General features: G+C 42.7%; 1 protein-coding gene across 1 annotated transcript; it reads right to left on the reverse strand.

The window, feature by feature from the left end:
- LOC118359014 (serine/threonine-protein kinase Kist-like) lies at positions 1-27,113 on the reverse strand. The gene is made up of 8 exons (XM_035737140.2): positions 26,308-27,113; positions 14,509-14,843; positions 13,898-14,095; positions 12,593-12,687; positions 12,316-12,392; positions 11,948-12,046; positions 7,903-7,991; positions 1-7,752 (listed from the first exon to the last, which is right to left on the reverse strand). The coding sequence occupies exons 1-8, from the start codon at positions 26,609-26,611 to the stop codon at positions 7,606-7,608; spliced, it is 1,344 nt and encodes a 447-aa protein (XP_035593033.2). The 5' UTR covers positions 26,612-27,113; the 3' UTR covers positions 1-7,605.
- Between the last annotated feature and the right edge of the window lie 61 nt (positions 27,114-27,174).

The raw sequence follows: 27,174 nt of genomic DNA on the forward strand, positions 1-27,174 counted from the left end.
TCAAGTCAAGCGTTCTTTATTGTGAGATAATGCAAACGACAATAAGAACATGTATAATCAATCTCAGAACAGAGTTCTGTGAGGCAATACATGGTCTCACACACACGTTTCATACTCATAATATGTGCCTTTAATAATGCAGATTTCACAGATCAGTTAGTGTGAGTGGAGGGATTCTCAGAGCGAAATATTCACATTACATTTAAGTCAGATCAAGTTGTGTTGGAGACACGGTTGTTCTTTGTAACAGGGGGGCTGCCAGCCGCTCAATGGAGTAGGCTTTCACGAAACCCAAAGTAGACAAAAGGATGCTAAAAAGACAAAATAAAGAAAGGCAACAGTGATAATCATCATGATTGTCTTTCAGTGGGGAAGGGACATGATTGATAACACATTGGTATCAGTGCTGTAGTCTTTGGAGACTACGTCCTAAATTATATTGCTCGAACTGAGATGTCGCTTTCATTTAAATCAGTGCTGTAAATCATGGTTTGGCTCAATTCAGTGGAGTTCAGAGTTCCTGTATAAGCGTAAGTGCACTTCTCGCTAATAAACCTGAATGAAACAATGCTAATCAACAACCAGCTGGGAGGATGCAGGAAGCCTCCCCTCATTCAAACCACTAGAAATGAATGAAATGAATATAAAGAACACACTAACCTTTATACCTACCTGTGTGTTACTGCAGTAACTTGGGTCAACAATAACTTCTAATGAGTGAGAACAAGAGAGATTGAGTGTTGTGTCAGCTTGGACGCCATCACCTCCCCCCACTGATACAGATTAACCCAGTGACCTCCCTCCCCCCTCATTTGCCTAATAACCCCTAGCCCACTCCCGGCCTCCCCTTGACCCATCAAAGCCAAGTGTATTTATAAGACTGCCTGTGTGTATATGGATGAGGACCAGGCCATTCTATCCATTAGGCAGAATCTGAGAATCCCAAGGAGAGGGGCTTTATGCATATTAACAAGTCTCTGGTCCTCTGCTGGACTGGCCTATCAGGTCAGGGGGTTAGAGGTCAGAACTGGAGCAGGATAGAACAGTGATAGATAGGGCTGACAGATGAGCACGGATTGCCCCGGGTGTCTGCAAACAGTCACTTCTTCCATCCATTACTGAATAGATTTGGGTTGGGTGGATGCTCAGTGTGAATTCTAAAACTTCAGAGTAACAAAAAAAAACTTTCCAAAAGAAAGTTAGACAATAATTCTGCCATCTCTCAATATGGAGTTAGGCCGTAAACTGGGATATTTTATTCAAGAGCGTACAGTACTACTTAGCTAGGAAGCTTTTTAGTCTTACCGACACAGCCCCGGGATATGAAACATTAACTAGAGATGAGAATAGTCTGTGGCCTAAAGAAAGTCTCGAGCACAAAGCAGCATGGTACAGTTGAAGTCAGAAGTTTACATACACTTAGGTTGGAGTCATTTGTTTTTTACGATTGCTTACACACTAAATTGAACTTTTCCCACAATTCGAAAAACCTTACAAAACACAAGGTTAGATTTGCACAACTGTAAGCACATTGTCAGCTTCACACTATTTGCAAAACACTAAACACCCTTGTATACATCAGACACAGAAGTATATCATGTCACTCCCTTGCAATTCCAAAGCACTGCCTGTCAAATTACCACACCTATGAGCCAATCTGTTAAACACAGCCATCAGGTGCAAACACATGATTGCTGAATTGTAGACGCACCAATCAGGTTTAAGCACTATAAAAATGCAGCAGGTAGATTCACCTGTCTTCAACCAAAATGGAAGGAGTCAGAAGAAGAGTGAGGGTGAGAGGAGGAGGAGGAAGTAGAGGAAGAGGCAGAGGCCGAGCCAGAGATCGAGGAAGACCTGAAGCAGGAGAACATGCACAAAGTAGAAGAAACTTATCAAATGACATTCGTGCAACACTAGTGGACCATGTTGTGAACCACGGCTTGACGCTGAGGGAGGCTGGACTGAGAGTTCAGACAAATCTTAGCAGATATACAGTGGCATCTGTCATAAGGGGGCCCATATTCACGCATGAACAAGAGATAATAAACATGGTTTTGGCCAATAATGCCATCTGGCTCAGAGAATTACAAGCCAACATTATCGGTGACCATGCCATTTTCAATAATGTCCATCAGGTCTCTCAGTCAACACTGGCACACATCCTGAAAAGACATCAGGCTCAAATGAAACAACTTTATCGAGTGCCTTTTGAGCGGAATTCAGAGAGGGTCAAATGGCTGCGGCATGAGTATGTGGAGGTTTGTATTGTTCACTTTAGCACTGTGATGTTGCATACTGCACACATGACTTTTTTTTACATCGACTGAAAACTAGACCTATCCTGAACTACACAATCTTGTCTGTCACTGTATTTCAGGGAGTTTTGCAGATGGACGCAGAGGAAATCCTGCATGAATTCATATATATTGATGAGGCAGAGTTCAACCTCACAAAAGCAAGGAGAGGCAGAAATATCATTGGCCACAAGGATATAATCAATGTCCCAGGGCAACGTGGGGGTAACATCACCCTTTGCGCTGCCATTTCACAGCATGGGGTTGTCCACCGTTATGCCAAAACGGTCCCTCACAACACACCTCACATTCTCGCATTTTTGGACCGATTGCACCACATCGGCACAGCAGGTAATGAAATGCACCAGATGCACGGTCATCTGGGACAATGTGTCATTCCACCGCTCTGCTTTGGTCCAGAACTGGTTTCAATACCATCCAGTTGACAGTACTATACCTTCTACCATACTCTCCGTTTCTAAACCCTATCGAAGAGTTTCTCTGCATGGCGGTGGAAGGTTTACGATCCCAGGCTCAGGTACCCCTCATTCAGGCCATGGAGGACGCCTGTGACCAAGTCTACGCCGCAGCAGTGCAAGGATGGATTCGACATTCAAGACGGTTCTTCCCGCGTTGTCTTGCTAATGACGATATTGCTTGTGATGTTGATGAAATTCTCTGGCCAGATCCAGCTAGGAGAAGAGATAATGTATAGTATGTTTACTGTAGTATTTTCTGTACAATATTGTCAGTTTTTAGATTTTTTTTAATGTTGGTTGTTATTTACTGTAATTGTAACTTGTACTGGATACAGTATTTTACATTTGTCTGTTGTTTACTGTTGTAGTAGCATGAAAACTGGGACATGTTTTGTTGTGATTCTCCATGTTTACTGATTTGGGTATATGGAGAGAAATACATTATATTTTCCTCAGTCTGTAGTGTTTGTATAGCTGCACTTTCTCTGTGTACTTCATTTACAGCACTCTAATCACTGACACTTAGACTTGCTGAAAGTGTTTTAGGTTAGCAACAGCAGTGTTTTAGGTTAGCAACAGCAGTGTCACTGGATCAAAAAAGACTGAAGTCATATGAAATGTGTGTTTAGCATGGTAACAAAATATTATTTTTATGAAGTTGTGTATAATTTTGACAAAAGTGTTCCATTTTGCAAATGATCTGAAGTGTTACTTTGGGGTAGGGATGTGCTAATTGTGTTTAGTGATTTGACAAACCGGGCCCTGTTTTCAAAATTGTGCTTAAACAATTGAAAAGAAAAAACTCATTTTTCAACAAAATTTCAATTGTTAACAGACCGATTATTTCATTTATAATTCACTGCATCACAATTCCAGTAGATTAGAAGTTTACATATACTAAGTTGACTGTGCCTTTAGCAGCTTGGAAAATTCCAGAAAATTATGTCATGGCTTTAGAAGCTTCTGATAAGCTAATTGACATAATTCGAGTACATTGGAAGTGTACCTGTGGATATATTTCAAGGCCTACCTTCAAACTCTGTGCCTCTTTGCTTAACATCATGGGAAAATCAAAAGAAAAAAAATCAGCCAAGACCTCAGAAAAAGAGTTGTAGACCTCCACAAATCTGGATCCTCTTTGGGAGAAATTTCCAAGCGCTTGAAGGTACCATGTTCATCTGTACAAAACAATAGTACACAAGTATAAACACCATGGGACCACGCAGCAGTCATACTGCTCAGGAAGGAGACACGTCCGGTCTCCTAGAGATGAACGTACTTGTGTGAAAAGTGCAAATCAATCCCAGAATAACAGCAAAGGACCCTGTGAAGATGCTGGAGGAAACAGGTACAAAGTATCTATACCCATAGTAAAACGAGTCCTATATCGACATAACCTGAAAGGTCGCTCAGCAAGGAAGAAGCCACTGCTCCAAAACCACCATAAAAAAGCCAGACTACGGTTTGCAACTGCACATGGGGACAAATATCGTACTTTTTGGAGAAATGTCCTCTGGTCTGAAGAAAAAGAAATACAACTGTTTGGCCATGATGACCATCGTTATGTTTGAAGGGAAAAGGGGGAGGCTTGCAAGCCAAAGAACACCATCCCAACCGTGAAGCACTGGGGTGGCAGCATCATGTTGTAGGGGTGCTTTGCTGCAAGAGAGAATGGTGCATGTCACAAAATAGATGGCATCATGAGGGTGGAAAATGATGTTGATATATTGAAGCAACATCTCAAGACATCAGTCAGGAAGTTAAAGCTTGGTCGCAAATGGGTCTTCCAAATGGACAATGACCCCCAAGCATACTTCCAAAGTTGTGGCAAAATGGCTTAAGGACAACAAAGTCAAGGTATTGGAGTGGCCATCACAAAGCCCTGACCTCAATCCTATAGAAAATGCGGGAAGAACTGAAAAAGCATGTGCGAGCAAGGAGCCCTACAAACCGGACTCCGTTACACCAGCTCTGTCAGGAGGAATGGGACAAAATGCACCCATCTTATAGTAGGAAGGTTGTGGAAGGCTACCTGAAACGTTTGACCCTAGTGAAACAATGTAAAGGCAGTGCTACCAAATACTAATTGTGTATGTAAACTTCTGACCCACTTGGAATGTGATGAAAGAAATAAACTGAAATAATTAATTCTCTCAACTATTATTCTGACATTTCACATTCTTAAAATCAAGTGGTGATCCTAACAGACCTAAGACAGGACATTTTCTACTAGGATTAAATGTCAGAAATGTTGAAAAACGGAGTTTAAATGTATTTGGCTAAGGTGTATGTAAACTTCCGACTTCAACTGTATGTACTCGAACTTACAGCACAGCTCCCTCTCTCTCTGTTACTGTCGCTCTCCTTCTCATGTAGTGTCTGTACCTATGTAGTTGTACTGGTTTTCCCTGATCAGTATTGACTGCATAGTCACTGTCCAGAGGAATCCTGCTCTGCCACCTGCATGCTAAAACTCTTATTACACTCGCTGCTAACAAATATCATATAGAAGTTTGTGAAAATCTTGCTAGCTATGGGCTAACACCAGATACCACCTCGCCCACAAATCCATTACAGCAATCTAAAAGCTTTATCAGATACATACAATGTTTTCATATTAGTATATCAGAAGACATAGAAGTAAAGAAACAGACACTGTATTAGGATAACTGACCCAAAGTGTAAACGAAAAACAAAGAAGCTCCCTGAAAATGTTTGCATAAAGAAATGTCATCATCATGCGCCATGGTTGTGGGGTCCGGAAGGAATCTATGAAGGCTTTCATTGGGATCTACTTTGAATAACTGCTGAAACTAAATGGCAACAATACAGTGTTAGACTAGATAACACAGAGAAGGCAGCTAAGGCAGTGGACTACATTTGGTATGGGATAACCTCACATATCGATATTATGACCGGTCACCCATAAGTCCTAGTCAGTGCTTTCATATTTAGGCAGGATGTTGTCAACAATGTCTCAATCAGCCTCGACAGTTGTCACATGGCGCCAGTTGACTGGAAGTGTTAGTTACAAATGGAGTAAATTGCAGAATATCCAGAATATTGTTTCTGCTCATGTTAATTAATGGTCTCTTTCTCAAACATCTGGAGAGGCTGGGCAGGCAGGACGGCGCTTTAGCCTGTTCAATGCCAGCCAACTCATTCAGAAGCATCTGTGCCCAACCTGAAGCGTCCATCATAGTTCAAAATGTATGGGTATATACGTGTATGCACTACAGTGTTCTAGAATATTGGACCCTTGGCTTTCATACTTTTAGAATTCTCAGGGCAGCACAAGCATTTTCGCCAATACATTCAAATGAATAGCCGTGTTGGCTGGGAATTGTGGGGTGGTGAGCGCTCGGACTGTGTGTCCCCACAGACGGTGTTTCAGAGCTGCATCGCCATGTCACAATGGGATGCCGGACTATCGAGTCTCAGCGTTTGTGGACTATGATTTACACTTAAGATTCACAATGTTATTGGACTGAATATGAGCAGCAGACAGACAAGGGGAAGACTGTCTGAATAAATACTGCCCCTAACATAACAATGTTGCATGCAATGAAATGATAAGTTAATTTCAACATCTCCCACACACACAACATAGGATACAAAACTCTGCAGTATTAGATTGATCTATAATCTCACCATAATCAACAAATAACTACACTAGCACAGCTCTCACACATTGGTTTGTCATGTAGACCAACTCACAGACGTCAGGTAGAACTGACAGTCGGCTACCGTTTTACGAAACGGTCAGCTCGAATGCTCTTCAACTGAAATATTCAACTGTGGATAACCTATCCATGGGTTCTGAACGTAAAGTAAGCTTGTTGCTTTGTATCGTACAGTGCTAAGGAAATAACCCATTCCTTTCATAACATATCGGGAAAAAAACTGTTAACTTCCACTCACATCAGCGCAGCCATTCTGGAGTATAAGTAGTATATGGGTCAACTTGGACAAAATGTAATAATAGTATAGAAGGTAGAAACCAGATAAAAAAATGTCAGAAATAACAAAGAAATGTATATTTTTCCATGTACCACAGAAAAGTGCTGACGTTGAGTGGTTGGAGTTTAGGCTCAGAACGTTCTAGAACTCAGCGTGATTCTACTGATGATCTGGAGTGGTACCTTTGGAATTCAAGTCTCAAAAACATCTCATAGAAAAATAGGTCATGGGAAGTTAACTTTGGACAAGATGAAATTGTGGCTCAGCTTTTAACAAGAGACCCAAGATCAATCAATAAGGAACGGTTTAATTTACACTAATAAATATAGGATATTCAAGCCGTTGCGAACAGACAAAACTAGGGCCCTATTCAATCCAAACTGCTTGCTGGGTTTACGAAACCCATAGGGTACTTGGTACTGTACTTGTGCTCTTCAAGATTGGTGGACATCAAGTAATTATCTTGTTCAGGGTTTGACATGAGCACAGTGTGCAAAGTGGGACAGTGTGCAGTTTTGGCCAGTGAGGATCCATTTATCAAAAGTCAAGCCAGCTATGATAAATATATGACCCATCTGGATCTGTCAACCGTAGCATCCAGCAGTATACATCCCCATAGCAGGACATGGAAGATTGGATTATACAAATCTTTCTTTTCACAGACTGTTGCTACATACAGTAAAGCTACAGGACACACTAGGTTAACTCTAGCTCTAGAGGCTGCAGAAAGCAGAGTGGTGATCTGATATGACTATACACATGACAGTGACTGACTGAGGCCTAGGCCTGTGCTCTTCAGCAGACAGTGTGTGTGTGTGTGTGTGTGTGTGTGTGTGTGTGTGTGTGTGTGTGTGTGTGTGTGTGTGTGTTCACTGCACGGTCTGGTACAGATAGCCTCTCTTGTAAGCACTCCGGGGGTAGAACGTGGCAACGACAAACTTCCCGTCAAAGGTCCGCCCCGTCAGCAGTCTCTGGGCCTCTTTGGAGTCGCCTGCGTTAGCGTATTCTACAAACACCTGGGGGGAAAACATGCATGCACACACAGATTACACCAAGAACAGATGTTAAAAACACAGGTCTACAATATCTACAAATGTATAAACTACAAAAACTGTATGGAAGTATTAAAAAGACAAACTGCTAATGGGGCTAGTTGTGTGCGTTACCTGTCCTTTGCCTGGGTTCTCCTTGGGGATGAGCAAAGAGACCACAGAGCCATACTTCTGACACTCCTCTGTCATGTCCTCCAAGATGTCTGACAACACAACATCATCATCATCATCATCATGCTAGTTAGTCACAATATCAATGTGATCAGTGTAGGAAATGCAAATTGAAAAAGAGAAATGTGGGGGGTATTTTGACACTTGACATTTTTCTGAGTTTAAATGTACTTGGTTAAGGTGTATGCAAACTTCCGACTTCAACTGTACATGCACAGAGGATGCTGACCAATAACAAGCGGGCTCTCCTCTCTTGCATGGCATGCACATACTGGCCAATCACAAGCATAGAGCTCGTAGTTAGATGCTGGTGAGGAGCGAAAGGCTTTACTTACCAGAGACAGTATGAGGTTTAGGAACCTCTGTATCAGAAACATGAGTGCTGCTAGTGCTAATGAGAACGTTGATTTGGTGCAAAAGAAGGGCGCCTCTACAGTGGTATAGCAGTATTCAGGCTACAGAAAAACGGATGTCAACCAAATGCAAATATTGTGCAAAAAGTGCCTCAGAGTTGTGGCGCCAATAAGAGCAACGACACATTTATTCAATCATTTGAATAATAACCATCTCTACTAAAGTTCGACCGATTATGATTTTTCAACACCGATAATTGGAGGACCAAAAAAGCTGATACCAATTCAAACCAGCCGATTTTTTAACATTTATTTGTAATAATGACAATTACAACAATACTGAATGAACACTTATTTTAACTTAATAGAATACATCAATAAAATCAATTTAGCCCCAAGTAAATAATGAAACATGTTCAATTTGGTTTAAATAATGCAAAAACAAAGTGTTGGAGAAGTAAAAGTGCAATATGTGCTATGTAGGAAAGCAAACGTTTCAGTTCCTTGCTCAGAACATGTGAAAGCTGGTGGTTCCTTTTAACATGAGTCTTCAATATTCCCAGGTAAGAAGTTAAGTTGTAGTTATTATAAGAATTATAGGACTATTTCCCTCTATATCATTTGTATTTCATTAACCTTTGACTATTGGATGTTCTTATAGGCACTTTAGTATTGCCAGTGTAACAGTAAAGCTTCCGTCCCTCTCCTCGCTCCTCCCTGGGCTCGAACCAGCAACAACAGTCACCATCGAAGCAGCGTTACCCATGCAGAGCAAGGGAAACAACCACAGGCTCAGAGCAAGTGACTTTTGAAACACTATTTGCACGAGCTAACTAGCTAGCCATTTCACTTCAGTTACACCAGCATCATCTCTGGTTGATAGGCTTGAAGTCATAAACAGCGCAATGCTTGACGCACAATGAAGAGCTGCTGGCAAAACACACGAAAGTGCTGTTTGAATGAATGTTTACGCGCCTGCTTCTGCCTACCACCGCTCAGTCAGATACTTCGATACTTGTACGCTCAGTCAGATTATATGCAACACATGACACGCTAGATAATATCTAGCAATATCATCAAAGTAAAGTAATCCTTCTCACCCCCCCTTAAAAGATTTAGATGCACTATTGTAAAGTGGCTGTTCCACTGGATGTCATAAGGTGAATGCACCAATTTGTAAGTCGCTCTGGATAAGAGCATCTGCTAAATGACTTAAATGTAAATCTAGCAATATCAACCATGTGTAGTTACCTAGTGATTATGATTGATTGTTTTTTTATAAGATAAGTTTAATGCTAGCTAGCAACTTACCTTGGCTTACTGCATTCACGTAACAGGCAGTCTCCTTGTGGAGTGCAGCGAGAGAGAGGTAGGTCATTATTGCGTTGGGCTAGTTAACTGTAAGGTTTCAAAGTTGAATCCCCGAGCTGACAACGTGAAAATCTGTCGTTCTGCCCTGAATGAGGCAGTTAACCCAACGTTCCTAGGCAGTCATTGAAAATAAGAATGTGTTAACTGACTTGCCTAGTTAAATAAAAATGCTATACAATTTATGTTTTTAAGGTATTTAAAAATTAAAAAAAATTGGCGCCCAAAAATACCGATTTCCGATTGTTATGAAAACTTGAAAATCGTCCCCATTTAAAATTGGCCATTCCGATCAATCGGTCGAACTCTAATCTCTACTTTATGACGATTAAAATTTTTTCCAAGTGCCCGACAGCAGCAAAGCCCCTCAGCCACCTACGTTAAACAGGCATTGACTGCTGATGAGTTTTCTGGTGTAACACTCTAGGGGGAAAAAATCCTGCACAGACACAGAAATCAGTGAGGCTGTCAATTAGCCAAAGCCATGGTTCCTGTCACTGAGCAGCTAGTGGCTGCACTTCCCTTTGTAGTCCGTAATCGTTTGCAAGCCCGGCTACATCCAACAACGAGCGTCAGAGCCGGTGTATTAGCATTCAATCCTAGTCCTGTGTTGACGCGTTGTCTGTTTGATGTTTTGTTGGAGGGCATAGCGGGATTTCCTATAAGAGTCCGGGTTGGAGTCCCACTCCTTGAAAGCGGCAGCTCTACTCTTTAGTTCAGTGCAGATGTTGCCTGTAATCCATGGCTTCTGGTTGGGGTATGTACGTAAGGTCACTATGGGAACGACGCCGTCGATGCACTTACTGATGAAGCCGGTGAATGATGTGGTATACTCCTCAATGCAATCGGAAGAATCCCGGAACATGTTCCAGTCTGTGCTAGCAAAACAGTCCTGTAGCTTAGCATCTGCGTCATCTGACCAGTTTCCGTATTGAGTGAGTCACTGGTACTTCCTTCTTTAGTTTTTACTTGCAAGCGGGAATCAGGAGGATTTAACTATGGTCAGATTTGCCAAATAGAGGGCGAGGGAGAGCTTTCTACACATCTCTGTGTATGGAATAAAGGTGTCCAACAGTTTTTTTTCCCCACTCTGGTTGCACATGTGACATGTTGGTAGAAATTTGTGTAAACAGATTTACGTTTTCCTGCATTAAAGGCCCCGGCCCCTGGGAGCACCATCGCTGGATGAGCATTTTCTCGTCAATGGCCTTATACAGCTCGTTGAGTGCGGTCTTAGTGCCAGCGTCAGTTTGTGGTGGTAAATAGACAGCTACGAAAAATATAGATAAACTCTTGGTAAATACTGTGGTTTACAGCTTATCATGAGGTACTCTACCTCAGGCGAGAAAAACCTTGAGACTTCTTGAATTTCAGATTTTGCGCACCAGCTGTTATTGATAAATAGAAACAGATCCCTCGTCTTACCGGAAGTAGCTGTTCTGTCTTGCCGATACACAAAAACCCAGCCAACTGTATATTACCCATGTCGTTGTTCAGCCACGACTCTGTGAAATATAAGATATTACAGTTTTTAAAGGTCCCGTTGGTAGGATAGTCTTGAAATGGAGCTCATCCAGTTTATTCTCCAATGATTGCATGTTGGACACTAGGACAGATGGTATTGGTGGGTTACCCACTCACTGCCGAATCCTGACAAGGCACCTAGACCTGCATCCCCTGCATCAGCGTCTGCTCTTCATGCGAATGACAGGGATTTGAGCCTGGTCCGGGGGCCGACTCGTTAAAGAAAGAAAATAAACCACACCCCCTTGAGCCTTATCGCTTGATTATAATAATGATTGAGCCAACTTACACGCTATATTTCTATGATCATGTTTGTTAATATGTGGGTGTAATAATCCTATCTATTATCATTGTAACCTATTACAATGTTGGATAAAATCTTTGAATTGGATCATTTCCTTTGGTTTTGTATTCAGTTAGCACAGTATGTATTCATTCATATGATCTCATTTTAGAATTAATGTTCTCTACCCTGACACTTGTTTTAACCATGTCTGATGGAATTACCAAGTTTACACCCAAGTGTTTGAAAATCACAATTCATAAGTCGCAATATCCCCCCTCCCTCCCCTCCATCCCAAAAAGTTTTGGCCGGATAATAATTTTAGGGGAATATTTTGGAAATCTAGGGACAATATTCCCTAAAGCTCTAGTGTACTTCCGACGTTGATAGTGATAATGAGCAACTGTAGGAGCAATTTAGTGTCAGAGGAGAAAGCCAGTTAAAAAACGCTGTACCCTACCTTCATACTCCTCCTCATTGTGCAGGTGGCCGTCATCAATCAGGTTGAGCAGGCGCAGAACAGGAGAGGGAAGCAGAACCAAGTCTTCTATGTGAGGAGCTGTCACACAGGTTTAATAGGTCTAAGAGGCCTTTTCCAGGGTTTATACAGCTCCACCAACCCCTTTCTAACCACATGAAATAATCTTGGGTGATTTCAATGAAAATTCAATATGCAAATGTCATAAAGAGGTAGATGTTTACAAGCAGAGGGAAATAGGGGTTGGGGGGGTGAGAGTGGAGAGAGAGAGAGCTGGTAAAATTATGCTGTATTACAAGCTATCAAGCTGGCTGAGAGGAAGGTATGTGCCCATATCGACTGTGAATTACCAAAAGGAATGCTGAAGAAGGGGCTAAGCAGGGCCTTCTCAGCTGTGCCTCTGTGCTTGGGGTTGTTGTGAAGCATACTGCAGGAGCATACAAATGTCAACGTTATAGGTACCTCTCTCGCAGGATAATCATCATATTCATTTCAATAACTTTCCAATGTTGAAAATGACAACTTATATTTAAGGGAGTGCAGAGTCAATTTGGTACAATGGATCAAATGTCTGCATTTACCTAAAAACAAAACAAAATGAATGTGGTCCTGAATGAATGTTGTTACCTTTTGATAAGGTCTCTGAGGTGATAGACAGGGATGGCGGGAACCACCACACTGTTACTGGCAAAGATCTGGTCGACTATTGCTGCACTGTTGTCCTGCAGGAGCAAAGAACAATAGGCTGCAGAACAGCACTTTGGACAACACACCCATGTCTATCTGATACATGTGCATTATCTATCGATCTATCTTTCTGAAGAACATATCAATCTATTAGCTACAGGTGGAACAGAGTCCACCTTATTCATAGGGAAACAAGTACCCATGTCTCTATTACAGTCCACTGTATGTCTGGTTATGTAATCACAGCGGGTGGCGGTATAAGACCTTGAAACAGGTTAACATTCACAAGGCCGTGGGACCAAATGGATTACCAAGACGCAACACCCTAATGCCCTTTAAGATCGTGCGTGCTAAGTCCCCTCCTGTACTCCCTATTAACCCACACCCCCATCGACGGGGCTGTAGTGGAGCGGGTCGAAAGCTTCAAGTTCCTCAGTGTGCACATCACTAAGTAGTTAATTAACATGGTCCACACACACCAACACAATCGTGAAGAAGGTATGACAACGCCTCTTCCCCCTCAGGAGGCTGATAAGATTTGACATGGGCCCTCAGAACCTCAAGTTCTACAGCTGCACCATTGAGAGCATCTTGACCTTCTGCATCACCACTTGGTATGGCAACTGCTTAGCACCTGACCACAAGGTGTACAGAGAGTAGTGCGTACATCACTGGGGTCGAGCTCCCTGCCCTCCAGGACCTCTATACCAGGCAGTGTCAGAGGAAGGCCCTAAAGTATCCAAGATTCCAGCCACCATAGACTGTTCTCTCTGCTACAGCATGGCGAGTGGTACCGATGCACCAAGTCTGGAACCAACAGGACCAACAGCTTCTACCCCCAAGCCATAAGACTACTAAATAGTCAACCAAATAGCTATCTTCATTGACACTTTTTGCACTAACTCTGACTCATCACATACACCGCTGCTACTGTTAATCATCTATCCTGTTGCCTAGTCACTTTACCCCTGAATATATGTACATATCTACCTCAATTACCACATCGACTCAGTACTGGTACCCCGTGTAAATAGCCAAGTTACCATTACTCATTGTGTATTTATTCCTCATGTCCTTATTTTTTTCCATTGTTGGGAAGGGCCTGTTGACAATAATGTTGACAATAATGTGGTAAAAAAACAGTAATTTAAGCAGGTGTGTTAGTACTGTGGTGGAACAAAAGCCTGCACACTCCGTATAGTAGCAATCCAGGCCCAAAGTTAGATGGCCAGTCTGTGGCCATACCTTCCACTCGGGTGTCCTGACGGTGTCTTTGAGTTTGATGCCTGAGTACATCTCCAACAGGACGATTGCCAAGCTCCAGAGGTCCACAGCAGCCGAGCACCCAGAGTCACCATCCATCTCCATCCCCGCCTGGGCCAGGGAGTATTGATGCTCAGCCTCCGGGGCACGGTACCCATCTGTCTGGATGTATTTCACATCCTGAACACAGAAAATGGAGGCAAAATGTTTCACACAGAGAATATTGTATCTTTTGTCCATTCTAGCACGACTACCATCTAGTCAGGGACTACAGCTTACTCCAACATCTGTCCTCCACCAGTTTATTTATTTTAACCTTTTTTTTTGTCATTTAGCAGACGCTCTTATCCAGAGCAATTAGGGTTACGTGCCTTGCTCAAGGGCACAACAGATTTTTACACCTAGTAAGGGATTTAGGGATTTAAACCAGCAACCTTTTGGCTACTGGCCCAATGTTCTTAACATCTAAGCTACCTGCCCCCATACCAGAGGTGTACTCATTAGTCCAAAACGTTCCCAGTGAATTCACCCCTGGTTCCCCTCACCAGAGGCCTACAGTCAGAGCCAAACCCCTATTCTTCAGTTCAAATCACCTGGTTGCCCTCTTTGAAGCTGAGGCCAAAGTCGATGAGTTTGAAGCACTCATCGTCCGCGCTCCAGAGCACATTGCGGGGCTTGAGGTCGGCATGAACATAGCCCTCTCTATGGAGGAAGGCAAGGGCCTCCAGGACGTCCCTGGCACAGTGCTGCACCAGCCACATGGAGTGGCCTTGCTTCTGGGAACCACCACACTGGGGGCTGCAGGCTCGGCTTTGGGTACTGGCCCTCACAAGCAGCTCAGACACACTGACGTCCAGCAGCTCAAGCAGCAGGCAGTGCGTGGCCACACCCACCTGGCTGCGGTTGGTGAACACCCCGTACAGCGTTACTGTGGAGACAGGAGGGGTTAGGGTTACAGTCAGCACAGATTTGATTGGGGAGTGAAGGAGGTTACTAGGGGCTCGGTTTGAATACTCAGAATGCATCCTTCCGTCATCCCTTCCTATTGTAATCACTGATGGGATCCGTAAAGCAAAGTTAACAAAAAGGTTATAAAAAAAGCGTGTTATGAAGACATGGTGTATTATATGAATGTTCACATATTATGAATGCAAAATAAGTGTATATGGTGATATTGAGGAGGTAGAATTGAGGTCATAATCAAAACCATATCCATTTATAGCCCAGTCCTTCAAATGTGGTGATTATCAATAAACATAGACAACAGAATTGTTTTATATAGGGGGCAAAGTACTCTCCAATATCTTATCTTCCTTTGAATTGTTTTATAGCAAATAAAGAGCATGGACCTTACACAAATGAGACGGACAAGGTTGGGTTATTAGCAATGTTCCCTCAAATTATTTCCAGCACTGAGCAAATTTCAGGTCTGCGGATAACTTGAATGTTATGAAAATTCTGAGCAACTCCCAGCACAAGCTTACTGTGAATGTAGGCCTACCAGAGTGGTCTACCATTAAAAACAATGGTGAAAATGCATCCCATAACATTTTAACGTGGCAATAGCTCTATCCTTTAGCTTACAGTAGCAGCTAATGCGTGGGGTCCAATGTAGGCCTACGTTTCATGAGATCTTTAATGGGGTGCAGCGCTTGACATTAACCTGTTTTTACACTGGTCCTTCAGACAAGGTGACTAAAAATGTTGTTTTATGCAAGAAACTACTTTACAAAATAAATTGCATTATTATTCCCAAACCATTATTACAGAAAATGAGACAAATTACGCTACCCTCTTCCTATTGGCTACTTAGCTTATTCAAGAACGTGTCGAAATACAACACTGCCCCTTTAAGACACAAACAAAAAGCTCTTTACCTGACTGCTTTTCAAAGATGTCTAGAAATGCACACATTTTGTGCTCTTGTAGGAAGCAATCCCTCCCCCATTGCTGACTACAAAGTATCTATCATTTACATTTACATTTAAGTCATTTAGCAGACGCTCTTATCCAGAGCGACTTACAAATTGGTGCATTCACCTTATGACATCCAGTGGAACAGCCACTTTACAATAGTGCATCTAAATCTTTTAAGGGGGGGGGGTGAGAAGGATTACTTTATCCTATCCTAGGTATTCCTTAAAGAGGTGGGGTTTCAGGTGTCTCCGGAAGGTGGTGATTGACTCCGCTGTCCTGGCGTCGTGAGGGAGTTTGTTCCACCATTGGGGAGCCAGAGCAGCGAACAGTTTTGACTGGGCTGAGTGGGAACTGTACTTCCTCAGTGGTAGGGAGGCGAGCAGGCCAGAGGTGGATGAACGCAGTGCCCTTGTTTGGGTGTAGGGCCTGATCAGAGCCTGGAGGTACTGAGGTGCCGTTCCCCTCACAGCTCCGTAGGCCAATAAGAGAAGAGTACCTCCAGTAAGCTCAGCCTTCAGCTGATGATTGCCTGACTTCACATGTAATGGAGAGACTGGTGGAGGCTAGTGAGTGAGTGAACACACACACACACCAGGGATGGGAAACTGAAGGGGTGGGGGCCACAAAAATATCTTAACTCATCATGAGGGGCCGCAGTGGCCCCCAGGCATATGTACCCACACATGCAGTCAGAACCGGCTCTAGCCTTCTGGAGGCCCTACGAGACATATTGTTGGGGGTGGGGGGCTGTGCGAGTGTAGCCGATCTATAACTGAGCTAATAACTCGCTAACTAGCAAAGGATATGAACAAAATGTAAACGCATGGCTACATGCAGCTCTCGCTTTGATCTCAAAACAAGCTCATCGACTCACGACACAGCTGCAAACACAGTCCAGTTCAAAGTAAATGGCACAAAACCCTAGATAAAAATGGTCTATTTGCAGATAGGCCTACTGCAGTTCTGATTGGTTATACTGCACCGGTTTCGTAGTGTACGGATGAGTCCTGCACAACAAAATAATCCTACGTAGTTTGTTTTGGTATGTTGCATTGAAAGTAGCTAATATTGCATTGTTTCTAACCCAATTCCACAGTAAAGGGAAACGTTGATAGTGTTAACTAGCAGGGAAAATTCTAGAAAGTTGAGTGAAGTTCAATCTCATGCTTCTCTCGGTGGGCTGATATTACTTATGCACCCTGCACAGCAGTCCAGGGGAGAGGCGTGAGCGCACACAGCTTAGAGGGAACATTGGTTATTAGGATGCTTGAGTACAAATCAGGCTTATCATGAGTTTGTTTGACGTGAATGAGATGGGTTTTATGATATACCAATCAAGACTTTAAAAACCAGTATTGCCGGGAAGAAGTATGGGTACATGCACACAATAATAGGATTGAGGTGAATCATCAGATTAATATAATAGAATGTTTAAAACTTTTACCTGCTTTGCAAGAAGAACGATTTCTTTAGCCCAAGATTTACTCTTAAAAGAGCCTACGATTACCGTTTTAGGTCCAAGGAATTTATTTGTTAATTTTCAGAGGTAGACAGGCTCTGGCACCCAACAACTCCATCCCAAACTTGAATCGACTCTCAATTGCAATACGGTTCTAGAAACATAAAAGCCTTCACTTTCATATCACATCATATACACTTACTGTACCGGCTTAATTAACACGTTTCTGGCAGTTTTCTTCCATTACACACAGGGGTTCGGAGAATGCTAAATAGCTAATTAGCGCAGGTGGTCCACTGTCGTCGGTGGATCTTCCATAAAACACGCAGTGTAACATCAAATCAAACTGTATTGGTCACATACACATGGTTAGCAGACGTTATTGCGAGTGCAGCGAAAAGCTTGTGCTTCTAGTTCCGACAGTGCAGCAATATCTAACAAGTAATATCTAACAATTCCACAACAAAATACCTAACACACAAATTTAAGTGAGGAATGGAATAATAATATATAAATATATGGATGAGCAATGTCAGAGCGGCATATGCTAAGACGCAATACATATGTATATACTGTATTCTATACTATGAGATGAGTAACGCAATATATGAAAACATAAGTGGCATTATTAAAGTGACTAGAGTTCTATTTATTAAAGTGGCAAGTGATTACAAGTCTGTATGTAGGCAGCAGCCTCACTGTGCCATTGATGACTGTTTAACAGTCTGATGGCCTTGAGATAGACAGAGACTGGAAAAACAGTTTCTCAGCTTTGATGCACCTGTACTGACCTCGCCATCTGGGTGAACAGGCAGTGGCTCGGGTGGTTGTTGTTCTTGATGATCTTTTTGGCCTTCCTGTGACATCGGGTGCCGTAGGTGTCCTGTCGGGCAGGTAGTTTGTCCCTGGTGATGTGTTGGGCAGACCGCACCACCCTCTGGAGAGACCTGCGGTTGTGGGCGGTGCAGTTGCCGTACCAGGCGGTGATACAGCCCGACAGGATGCTCTCAATTGTGCACCTGTAAAAGTTTGTGAGTGCTTTTGGTGACAAGCCACATTTCTTCAGTATCCTGAGGCTGTTGCGCCTTCTTCACCACACTGTCTGTGTGTGTGGACCATTTCAGTTTGTCAGTGGTATGTATGCAGAGGAACTTAAAAAAAATAATAATAATTAACTTTCCACCTTCTCCACTGCGGTCCCATCGATGTGGATAGGGGGTGCTCCCTCTGCGGTTTCTTGAAGTCCACGATCATCTCCTTTGTTTTATTGACGTTGAGTGAGAGGTTATTTTCCTGACACCATACAACGAGAGCCCTCACCTCCTGCCTGTCGGCTGTCTCGTCACTGTTGGTAATGAAACCCACTACTGTTGTGTCGTCTGAAAACTTGATGATTGAGTTGGAGGCGTGAATGGCCAAGCAGTAATAATGGGTGAACAGGGAGTACAGGAGGGGGCTGAGCACACACCCTTGTGGGGCCACAGTGTTGAGATCAGCGAAGTGGAGGTGTTGTTTCCTATGTTCACCACCTAGGGAGGGTTGCCCGTCTCGAAGTCCAGGACCCAATTGCACAGGGCGGCGTTGAGACCCAGGGCCTCAAGCTTAATGATGAGCTTGGAGGGTGCTATGGTGTTCAATGCTGAGGTATAGTCAACTAAGAGCATTCTTACATAGGTATTCCTCTTGTCCAGATAGGATAGGGCAGTGTGCAGTGTGATGGCGATTGCATTGTCTGTGGAACTATTGGGGCAGTAAGCAAATTGAAGTGGGTCTAGGGTGAGATTGAGTATGTCCGTAAACACACCAGCCAGCTGGTCTGCGCATGCTGAGGACCTGGCTCGGGATGCAGTCTGGGCCGGCAGCCCTGTGAGGGTTAACACGTTTAAATGTCTTACTCACGTCGGCCATGGAGAAGGAGAGCCCACAGTCCTTGGTAGCGGGCCGCGCATGTGGCACTGTATTATCCTCAAAGCGGGCAAAGAAGGTGTGTGAATCTAAGTATGCTCTCTCTAATTCTCTCTTTCTCTCTCTCGGAGGACCTGAGCCCTAGGACCATGCCCCAGGACTACCTGACATGATGACTCCTTGCTGTCCCCAGTCCACCTGGCCGTGCTGCTGCTCCAGTTTCAACTGTTCTGCCTTATTATTATTATTATTATTATTATTATTATTATTATTATTATTATTATTATTATTATTATTATTATTATACGACCATGCTGGTCATTTATGAACATTTGAACATCTTGGCCATGTTCTGTTATAATCTCCACCCGGCACAGCCAGAAGAGGACTGGCCACCCCACATAGCCTGGTTCCTCTCTAGGTTTCTTCCTAGGTTTTGGCCTTTCTAGGGAGTTTTTCCTAGCCACCGTGCTTCTACACCTGCATTGCTTGCTGTTTGGGGCTTTAGGCTGGGTTTCTGTACAGCACTTTGAGATATCAGCTGATGTACGAAGGGCTATATAAAAAAATGTAAATTTGATTTGTTTAGTTGGTCTGGAATCAAGACGTCCCGTGTCCGCAGCATGGCTGGTTTTCCTTGTATAGTCCGTAATTTTCTGTAGACCCTGCCACATGCGTCTCGTGTGAGCCTTTGATTTGCGACTCCACTTTGTCTCTATATTGACATTGCTTGTTTGATTGCCTTGCAGAGGGAATGACTACTCTGTTTGTATTCCTCCACATTCCCAGTCTCCTTGTCAAGGTTAAATGTGGTGGTACGCACTTTCAGTTTTGCGGAAATGCTGCCATCTATCCACAGTTCCTGGTTAGGGTAGGTTTTAATAGTCAGTGTGTACAACATCTCCTATGCACTTCCTTATAAACTCACTCACAGAATCAGCGTATACGTCGATATTATTCTCTGAGGCTACCTGGAACATATCCCAGTCCAAGGAATCAAAAACAATCTTGAAGCCCGGTTTACAATTGGTCAAACCAGCGTTGAATAGTCCTTAGCACGGGTCCCTCCTGCTTGAGTTTCTGCCTATAGGAAGGGAGGAGGAAAATTGAGTCGTGGTCAGATTTGCTGAAAGGAGGGCGGGGGAGGGCCTGGTAGGCATCGCGGAAGTTAGAGTAACAATGGTCCAGTGTTTTTCCAGCGCAAGTGCTAGTCGGTATGCTGATAGAATTTAGGTAGCATTTTCCTCAAATTTGCTTTGTTAAAATCCCGAGCTACAGTAAATGCAGCCTCAGGATATATGGTTTACAGGTTGAATAGAGTCCAGTGTTCCTTGGTGGCCGTCGTGGTATCTGCTTGAGTGGGGGATATACAGTTGAAGTCGGAAGTTTACATACACTTAGGTTGGCGTCGTTAAAACTACTTTTCAACCACTCCACAATTGTCTTGTTAACTTCTTGGTCACATCCGAATTAAATGCATGCCCAAATTCAACTGCCTGCTACTCATCCCCAGAACATAAGATATGCATATTATTAGTAGATTTGGATAGAAAACTCTGGAGTTTCTAAAACAGAACTTATTTAGCAGACAAAAACCCTGAGGACATTCAGATTTTTTTTTTTTTTTTTTGGGGGGTCACTCTTTTCAATGCGTTTTCATTGGGAATCCAGATTTCTAAGGGACCTTCTTGCAGTTCCTACCGCTTCCACTGGATGTCAACAGTCTTTAGAAATTGGTTGAGGTTATTCCTTTGTGTAATGAAGAGGTACGGCCATCTTGAACGAGGGTCACTTGAAGTGTACTGTTAGATAGTGGAGCATGACCAGAAAGCTAGCTACAGTTTGTTTTCCTCCTGTATTGAACACAGATCATCCAGTCTTCAGTTTTATTGATTATTTACATTAAAAAATACCTATGGTTGTATTACAAAAGTAGTTTGAAATATTTTGGCAAAGTTTACAGGTAACTTTTGAGATATTTTGACATCACTTTGCACAAGTTGGATCTGGTGCTTTTCGGGATCAAACACACTAAATAAATGGACATTTTGGATATGTGATTTACTGAAAGTTTGATTTTTAAAGTAATTTATTTGAATTTGGCGCTCTGCATTTTCCCTGGCATTTGGCCAGGTGGGACGAAAGCATCACACATATCCAAGAGAGGTCAACAAACTACAGTTTTGGCAAGTCAGATAAGACATCTACTTTGTGCATGACAATTCATTTTTCCAACAACTTCTTTACAGACAGATTATTTCACTTATAATTCACTGCATCACAATTCCAGTGGGTCAGACGTTTGCATACACTAAGATGACTGTGCCTTGAAACAGCTTGGAAAATTCCAGAAAATTATGTCATGGCTTTAGAAGCTTCCGATAGGCTCAGACATAATTTGAGTCAATTGGAAGTGTACCTGTGGATGTATTTCAAGCGCCGCCCACCGCCGCCAAACTCGGCGCCCGCCGCCAAACTCGGCGCCCGCCGCAAACTCGGCGCCCGCCGCCAAACTCGGCGCCCGCCGCCAAACTCGGCGCCCGCCGCCAAACTCGGCGCCCGCCGCCAAACTCGCGCCCGCCGCCAAACTCGGCGCCCGCCGCCAAACTCAGTGCCTCTTTGCTTGACATCCTGGGAAAAATCAAAAGATACCAGCCAAGACCTCAGAAAATAAATTGCAGACCTCCACAAGTCCGGTTCATCCTTGAGAGCAATTTCCAAATGCCTGAAGGTACCACGTTCATATGGATAAACAATAGTACGCAAGTATAAACATCATGGGGCCACGCAGCCGTTATACCGCTCAGGAAGGAGAGGCATTCTGTCTCCTGGAGATGAACGTACTTTGGTGCAAAATGTACAAATCAATCTCAGAACAATGGCAAAGGCCCCTGTGAAGATGCCGGAGGAAACAGGTACAAAGTATCTATACCCATAGTAAAACGAGTCCTATATCGACATAACCTGAAAGGTCGCTCAGCAAGGAAGAAGCCACTGCTCCAAAACCGTCATTAAAAAAAGCCAGACTATGGTTTGCAACTGCACTTGGAGACAAAGAACATACTTTTTGGAGAAATGTCCTTTGGTCTGATGAAACAAAAATAGAACTGTTTGGCCATAATGACCAACATTATATTTGGAGGAAAAAGGGGGAAGCTTGCAAGCCAAAGAACACCATCCCAACCATGAAGCACAGGGGTGGCAGCATCATGTTGTGGGGGTGCTTTTCTGCAGGAGGGACTGGTGCACTTCACAAAATAGATGGCATCATGAGGGTGGAAAATTAAGTTGCTATATTGGAGCAACATCTCAAGACATCAGTCAGAAAGTTAAAGCTTGGTCGCAAATGGGTCTTCCAAATTACCTCAAGCATACTTCCAAAGTTTCTGCAAAATGGCTTAAGGACAACAAAGTCAAGGTATTGGAGTGGCCATCACAAAACCCTGACCTCAAACCTATAGAAATGTTGTGGGCAGAACTGAAAAAACATTTGCGAGCAAGGAGCCCTACAAACCTGACTCAGTTACATCAGCTCTGTCAGGAGAAATGGGACAAAATTCACCCAACTTATTGTTGGAAGCTTCTGGAAGGCTATATTTGATCCAAGTTGAACAATTTAAAGGCAATGCTACCAAATGCTAATTGAGTGCATGTAAACTTCTGACCCACTGGGAATGTGATGAAAGATATAATAGCTGAAATAAATGTATTCTCTCTACTATTATTCTGACATTGTGGAAGGCTACTCGAAACATTTGACCCAAGTTAAACAATTTAAAGGCAGTGCTACCAAATACTAATTGAGTGTATGTCAACTTCTGACCCACTGGGAATGATAAATGATTCTCTCATCTATTATTCTCTATTATTCTGATTATTGATTCTTCAAAAAAAAAAATGTTTTATATCTTTATGTTTGAAGCCTGAAATGTGGCAAAAGGTCGCAAAGTTCAAGGGGGCCGAATACTTTCGCAAGGCACTGTATGTGTAATGGAACTCAGAGTCATGATCAAGGGCTACGATTTCCCTAATAATACTGTTTACATGGACACATCTGAAATCGTGCTACTCGATGATGTAAATGCATTTAAATAAATGCAGAAAATTACTGATCAAAATAAAATGTTCTACCACAGCGACCATGTTCCTGGGCGGCAGGTAGCCTAGTGGTTAGAGCGTTGGACTAGTAACCGAAAGGTTGCAAGATCGAATCCCCGAGCTGACAAGGTCGTTCTGCCCCTGAACAAAGCAGTTAACCCACTGTTCCTAGGCAGTCATTGAAAATAAGAATTTGCTCTTAACTGACTTGCCTAGTTAAATAAAGGTAAAATGAATAAATAAATAAAATATTTTTGCAAAGCCTATTTTTTTCCTAAGTTTGTATGTGAAAACTGAAAGTATGCATCTTAGAAATAGTTTTTACGAACTCACTTCACACATGCAAAAGAGCTGAGGCTTGCGCTACCAGTGCTGGCACATGCGTAGATCATACACTGGAAAGCGAGAAGGGTGCAATTGCAGCCCGCAATTCAGGGCATTCCTGCTGTCGCCCCAGCCTCCCACGCGAGCGAGAGGCAGGGGCGACCAGTAGACAGTGTCCTTCACCCTTGGCTTTCGGGAACTGTTTTACTGCAGTTCTGTTAACGACGGTGAGGGCAGGTGTTTGGCAGGTGGGAGCCAAGGACACCGTCTAACGGTGACACTCCTGCTAGCTAGCAAGGAGGACTGTTGTGACGCTACGCTCATATTCTTAAGAATTGCATTGTGTGCTCTAAAAGCAAAGAAATAGTGTCCCCTGCTTGTATACTTCGAAATGTTTACAAATATAGTACGACATTCGAACACTTGTGGCATACAAAATATATCCATACTATGACCAATAAGCATACTACATACTCAACTTACGTCACAATAGTAGTTAGTATGAGTATTTGAACATTGCTCAGGTGTTTTAATCTGCATATGCTTACTAAGATTTTGACCTTAAGCCGATTAAGATATGCAGAGTAAGGTGTTTACATGACTATTGCCATATACTTGGCCTACTGCCATAATACGTTTAATATCAAATGATTAGTGTGCATGTAAACACTCACGACTTACTATGACAGATCAGAGACAAGACTGATGTGTGAGACTTGGTTGTAATTAGAGGTCGGCCGATTAAATCGGAATGGCCGATTAATTAGGGCCGATTTCAAGTTTTCATAACAGATCTGTATTTTTGGACGCAGATTTTGCTTTTTTTTTTTACACCTTTATTTAACTTGGCAAATCAGTTAAGAACACATTCTTATTTTCAATGACGGCCTAGGAACAGTGGGTTAACTGCCTTGTTCAGGGGCAGAACGATAGATTTTTACCTTGTCAGCTCGCCGATTCAATCTTGCAACCTTACGGTTAACTAGTCCAACTCTCTAACCACCTGCCTCTCATTGCACTCCACGAGGAGCCTGCCTGTTACGCAAATGCAGTAGAAGCCAAGTTAAGTTGCTAGCTAGCATTAAACTTATCTTATAAAAAACAATCAATCATAATCACTAGTTAACAACACATGGTTGATGATATTACTAGTTTATCTAGCGTGTCCTACGTTGCATATAATCAATGCAACGCTGGGGGATGATTTAACAAAAGCGCATTTGCGAAGAAAGCACAATCGTTGGATGACTGTACCTAACCATAAACACCACTGCCTTTCTTAAAATCAATACACAGAAGTATATATTTTTAAACCTGCATATTTAGCTAAAAGAAATCCAGGATAGCAGGCAATATTAACCAGGCGAAATTGTGTCACTTCTCTTGTGTTTATTGCATGCGGAGTCAGGGTATATGCGACAGTTTGGGCCGCCTGGCTCATTGCAAACTAATTTGCCAAACATTTACATAATTATGACATAACATAGAAGGTTGTACAATGTAACAAGAATATTTAGACTTATGGATGCCACCCCTTTAGATAAATAACGGAACGGTTCCGTATTTCACTGAAAGAATAAACGTCTTGTTTTCGAGATGATAGTTTCCGGATTCGACCATATTAATGACCTAAGGCTCGTATTTCTGTGTGTTATTATATTATAATTAAGTATATGATTTGATAGAGCAGTCTGACTGAGCAATGGTAGGCAGCAGCAGGCCCGTAAGCATTCATTCAAACAGCATTTTTGTGCGTTTTGCCAGCAGCTCTTCGCAAGCATAGCGCTGTTTATGACTTCAAGCCTATCAGCCTAATGGCTGGTGTAACCGATGTGAAATGGCTAGCGAGTTAGCGGGGTGCGTGCTAATAGCTTTTCAAACGTCACTCGCTCTGAGACTTGGAGTATTTATTCCCCTTGCTCTGCAAGAGCCGCATGTGTGGCTGTTGTCGATGTGTTCCTGGTTCGAGCCCAGGTAGCGGGACGGAAGCTATACTGTTCCACTGGCAATACTAAAGTGCCTATAAGAACATCCAATAGTCAACGGTATTTGAAATACAAATGGTATAGAGAGAAATAGTCCTATAAATACTATATTAACTACAACCTAAAACCTCTTACCTTGGAATATTGAAGTATCATGTTAAAAGGAACCACCAACTTTCATATGTTCTCATGTTCTGAGCAAGGAAATCAAACGTTAGCTTTTTTACATGGCACATATTGCACGTTTACTTCTCCAACACTTTTTTTTGCATTATTTAAACCAAATTGAACATGTTTCATTATATATTTGAGGCTAAATTGAATTTTATTGATGTATTATATTAAGTTAAAATAAGTTCATTCAGTAATTGTTGTAATTGTCATTATTACAAATACATTTTAAAATACAATTTAAAAAATAAATGGCTGATTACTCGGTATCGGCTTTTTTTGCTCCTCCAATAATCGGTATCTGAGTTGAAAAATCATAATCGGTCGACCTCTAGTTGTAATGACATATTTGCAATCAGCTGGACAAGAACACAGACCCAAAGTATCCAAGGTTAAATGAGGCTACACCCTTGGCAATAAGACTCATCATTTGATTCTCACATAGCCTAGTCATGGGAGGCACACTAGAAAACGAGCACTAATTCCAGAGATTGTGCACAGTACAACCATATTGCAACTCAAACATTTCTTACCGATGTTTTTGTGTCCTTGTATGTCTTCCAGCACGGACTTCTCCTTTTGATACCCGTAATCTCCACTCTGAGTGTCAGCCTGGAACTCCTTAACTGCGGCCGTACTCGCCCTCCCCGAGCTCACACGGTATACTGAGGCCGAGACGCCTTGCCCTAGCCGGGTCTGGACGTTCCAAAACTCTCCGAATATTTCAAACAACACCGGCTTCATAGCCTGATCAACGCTTCCAGGAGATCCTGCCATCAACACTAAGCTATCTGGACGGGGTACCTTCCCACATGGATCTGAACTACAGTGGGCCATTGAAATTAATGTCAATCAAGCTAGCTAGACAGCTGTACGCAGCTGCGAAAGCATAGCAATCAACCAGCGAGACACCCCGATAAAAATTACAAACGCATCTACGTTACACAAGCCAGCACTGCAACGTGTCGATCGTGGAACTTAATAAATCAGTTGCGGGCTTCAAGTGTAGCAACCAATAGCAATACTTATGTTCCTAGCTATGTTGACATGTAAGCCACTTCGCATTTGCTAGCTAACGTTAGGCTAATTCTGCTGAATGTGAAAAGTTGGCTACCTTCGCTGGCAAGATAGCCAAGTTAGTCCGACTCAAACATCACCTTAAACAACACGCATGCAGAAGTAAACCAATTAAACTACCTAATTGCACGCACTGAATCCAAACACTTTTGTTAAGCCAAGTAGTTCGCATTTCGAAAAGTTTATTCTTGATTTTGAGGAGAGAGACTTTTGTCATTGTTTAGCCGGCCATGTTCCCGGAAGCAGCAGTCGTAAATTCCATTTTTTTTATTCCATTCAAACGTCACGTTTCTCAATTTCTACTTCCTCTCGTACCTGATTGG

Source organism: Oncorhynchus keta, chromosome 26, assembly GCF_023373465.1.
Source record: "Oncorhynchus keta strain PuntledgeMale-10-30-2019 chromosome 26, Oket_V2, whole genome shotgun sequence".
Taxonomy (NCBI): Eukaryota; Metazoa; Chordata; class Actinopteri; order Salmoniformes; family Salmonidae; genus Oncorhynchus; species Oncorhynchus keta.

Excerpts from the sequence above, each read along its gene's own strand:
- LOC118359014 (XM_035737140.2), bottom strand. The coding sequence starts at position 26,611 with ATGGCCCACTGTAGTTCAGATCCATGTGGGAAGGTACCCCGTCCAGAT. Across the intron at positions 14,096-14,508 it reads GCTTCAAAGAGGGCAACCAG|GATGTGAAATACATCCAGAC; the intron begins GTGATTTGAACT and ends TTCTGTGTTCAG. Across the intron at positions 12,688-13,897 it reads TCAGGACACCCGAGTGGAAG|GACAACAGTGCAGCAATAGT; the intron begins GTATGGCCACAG and ends TTGCTCCTGCAG.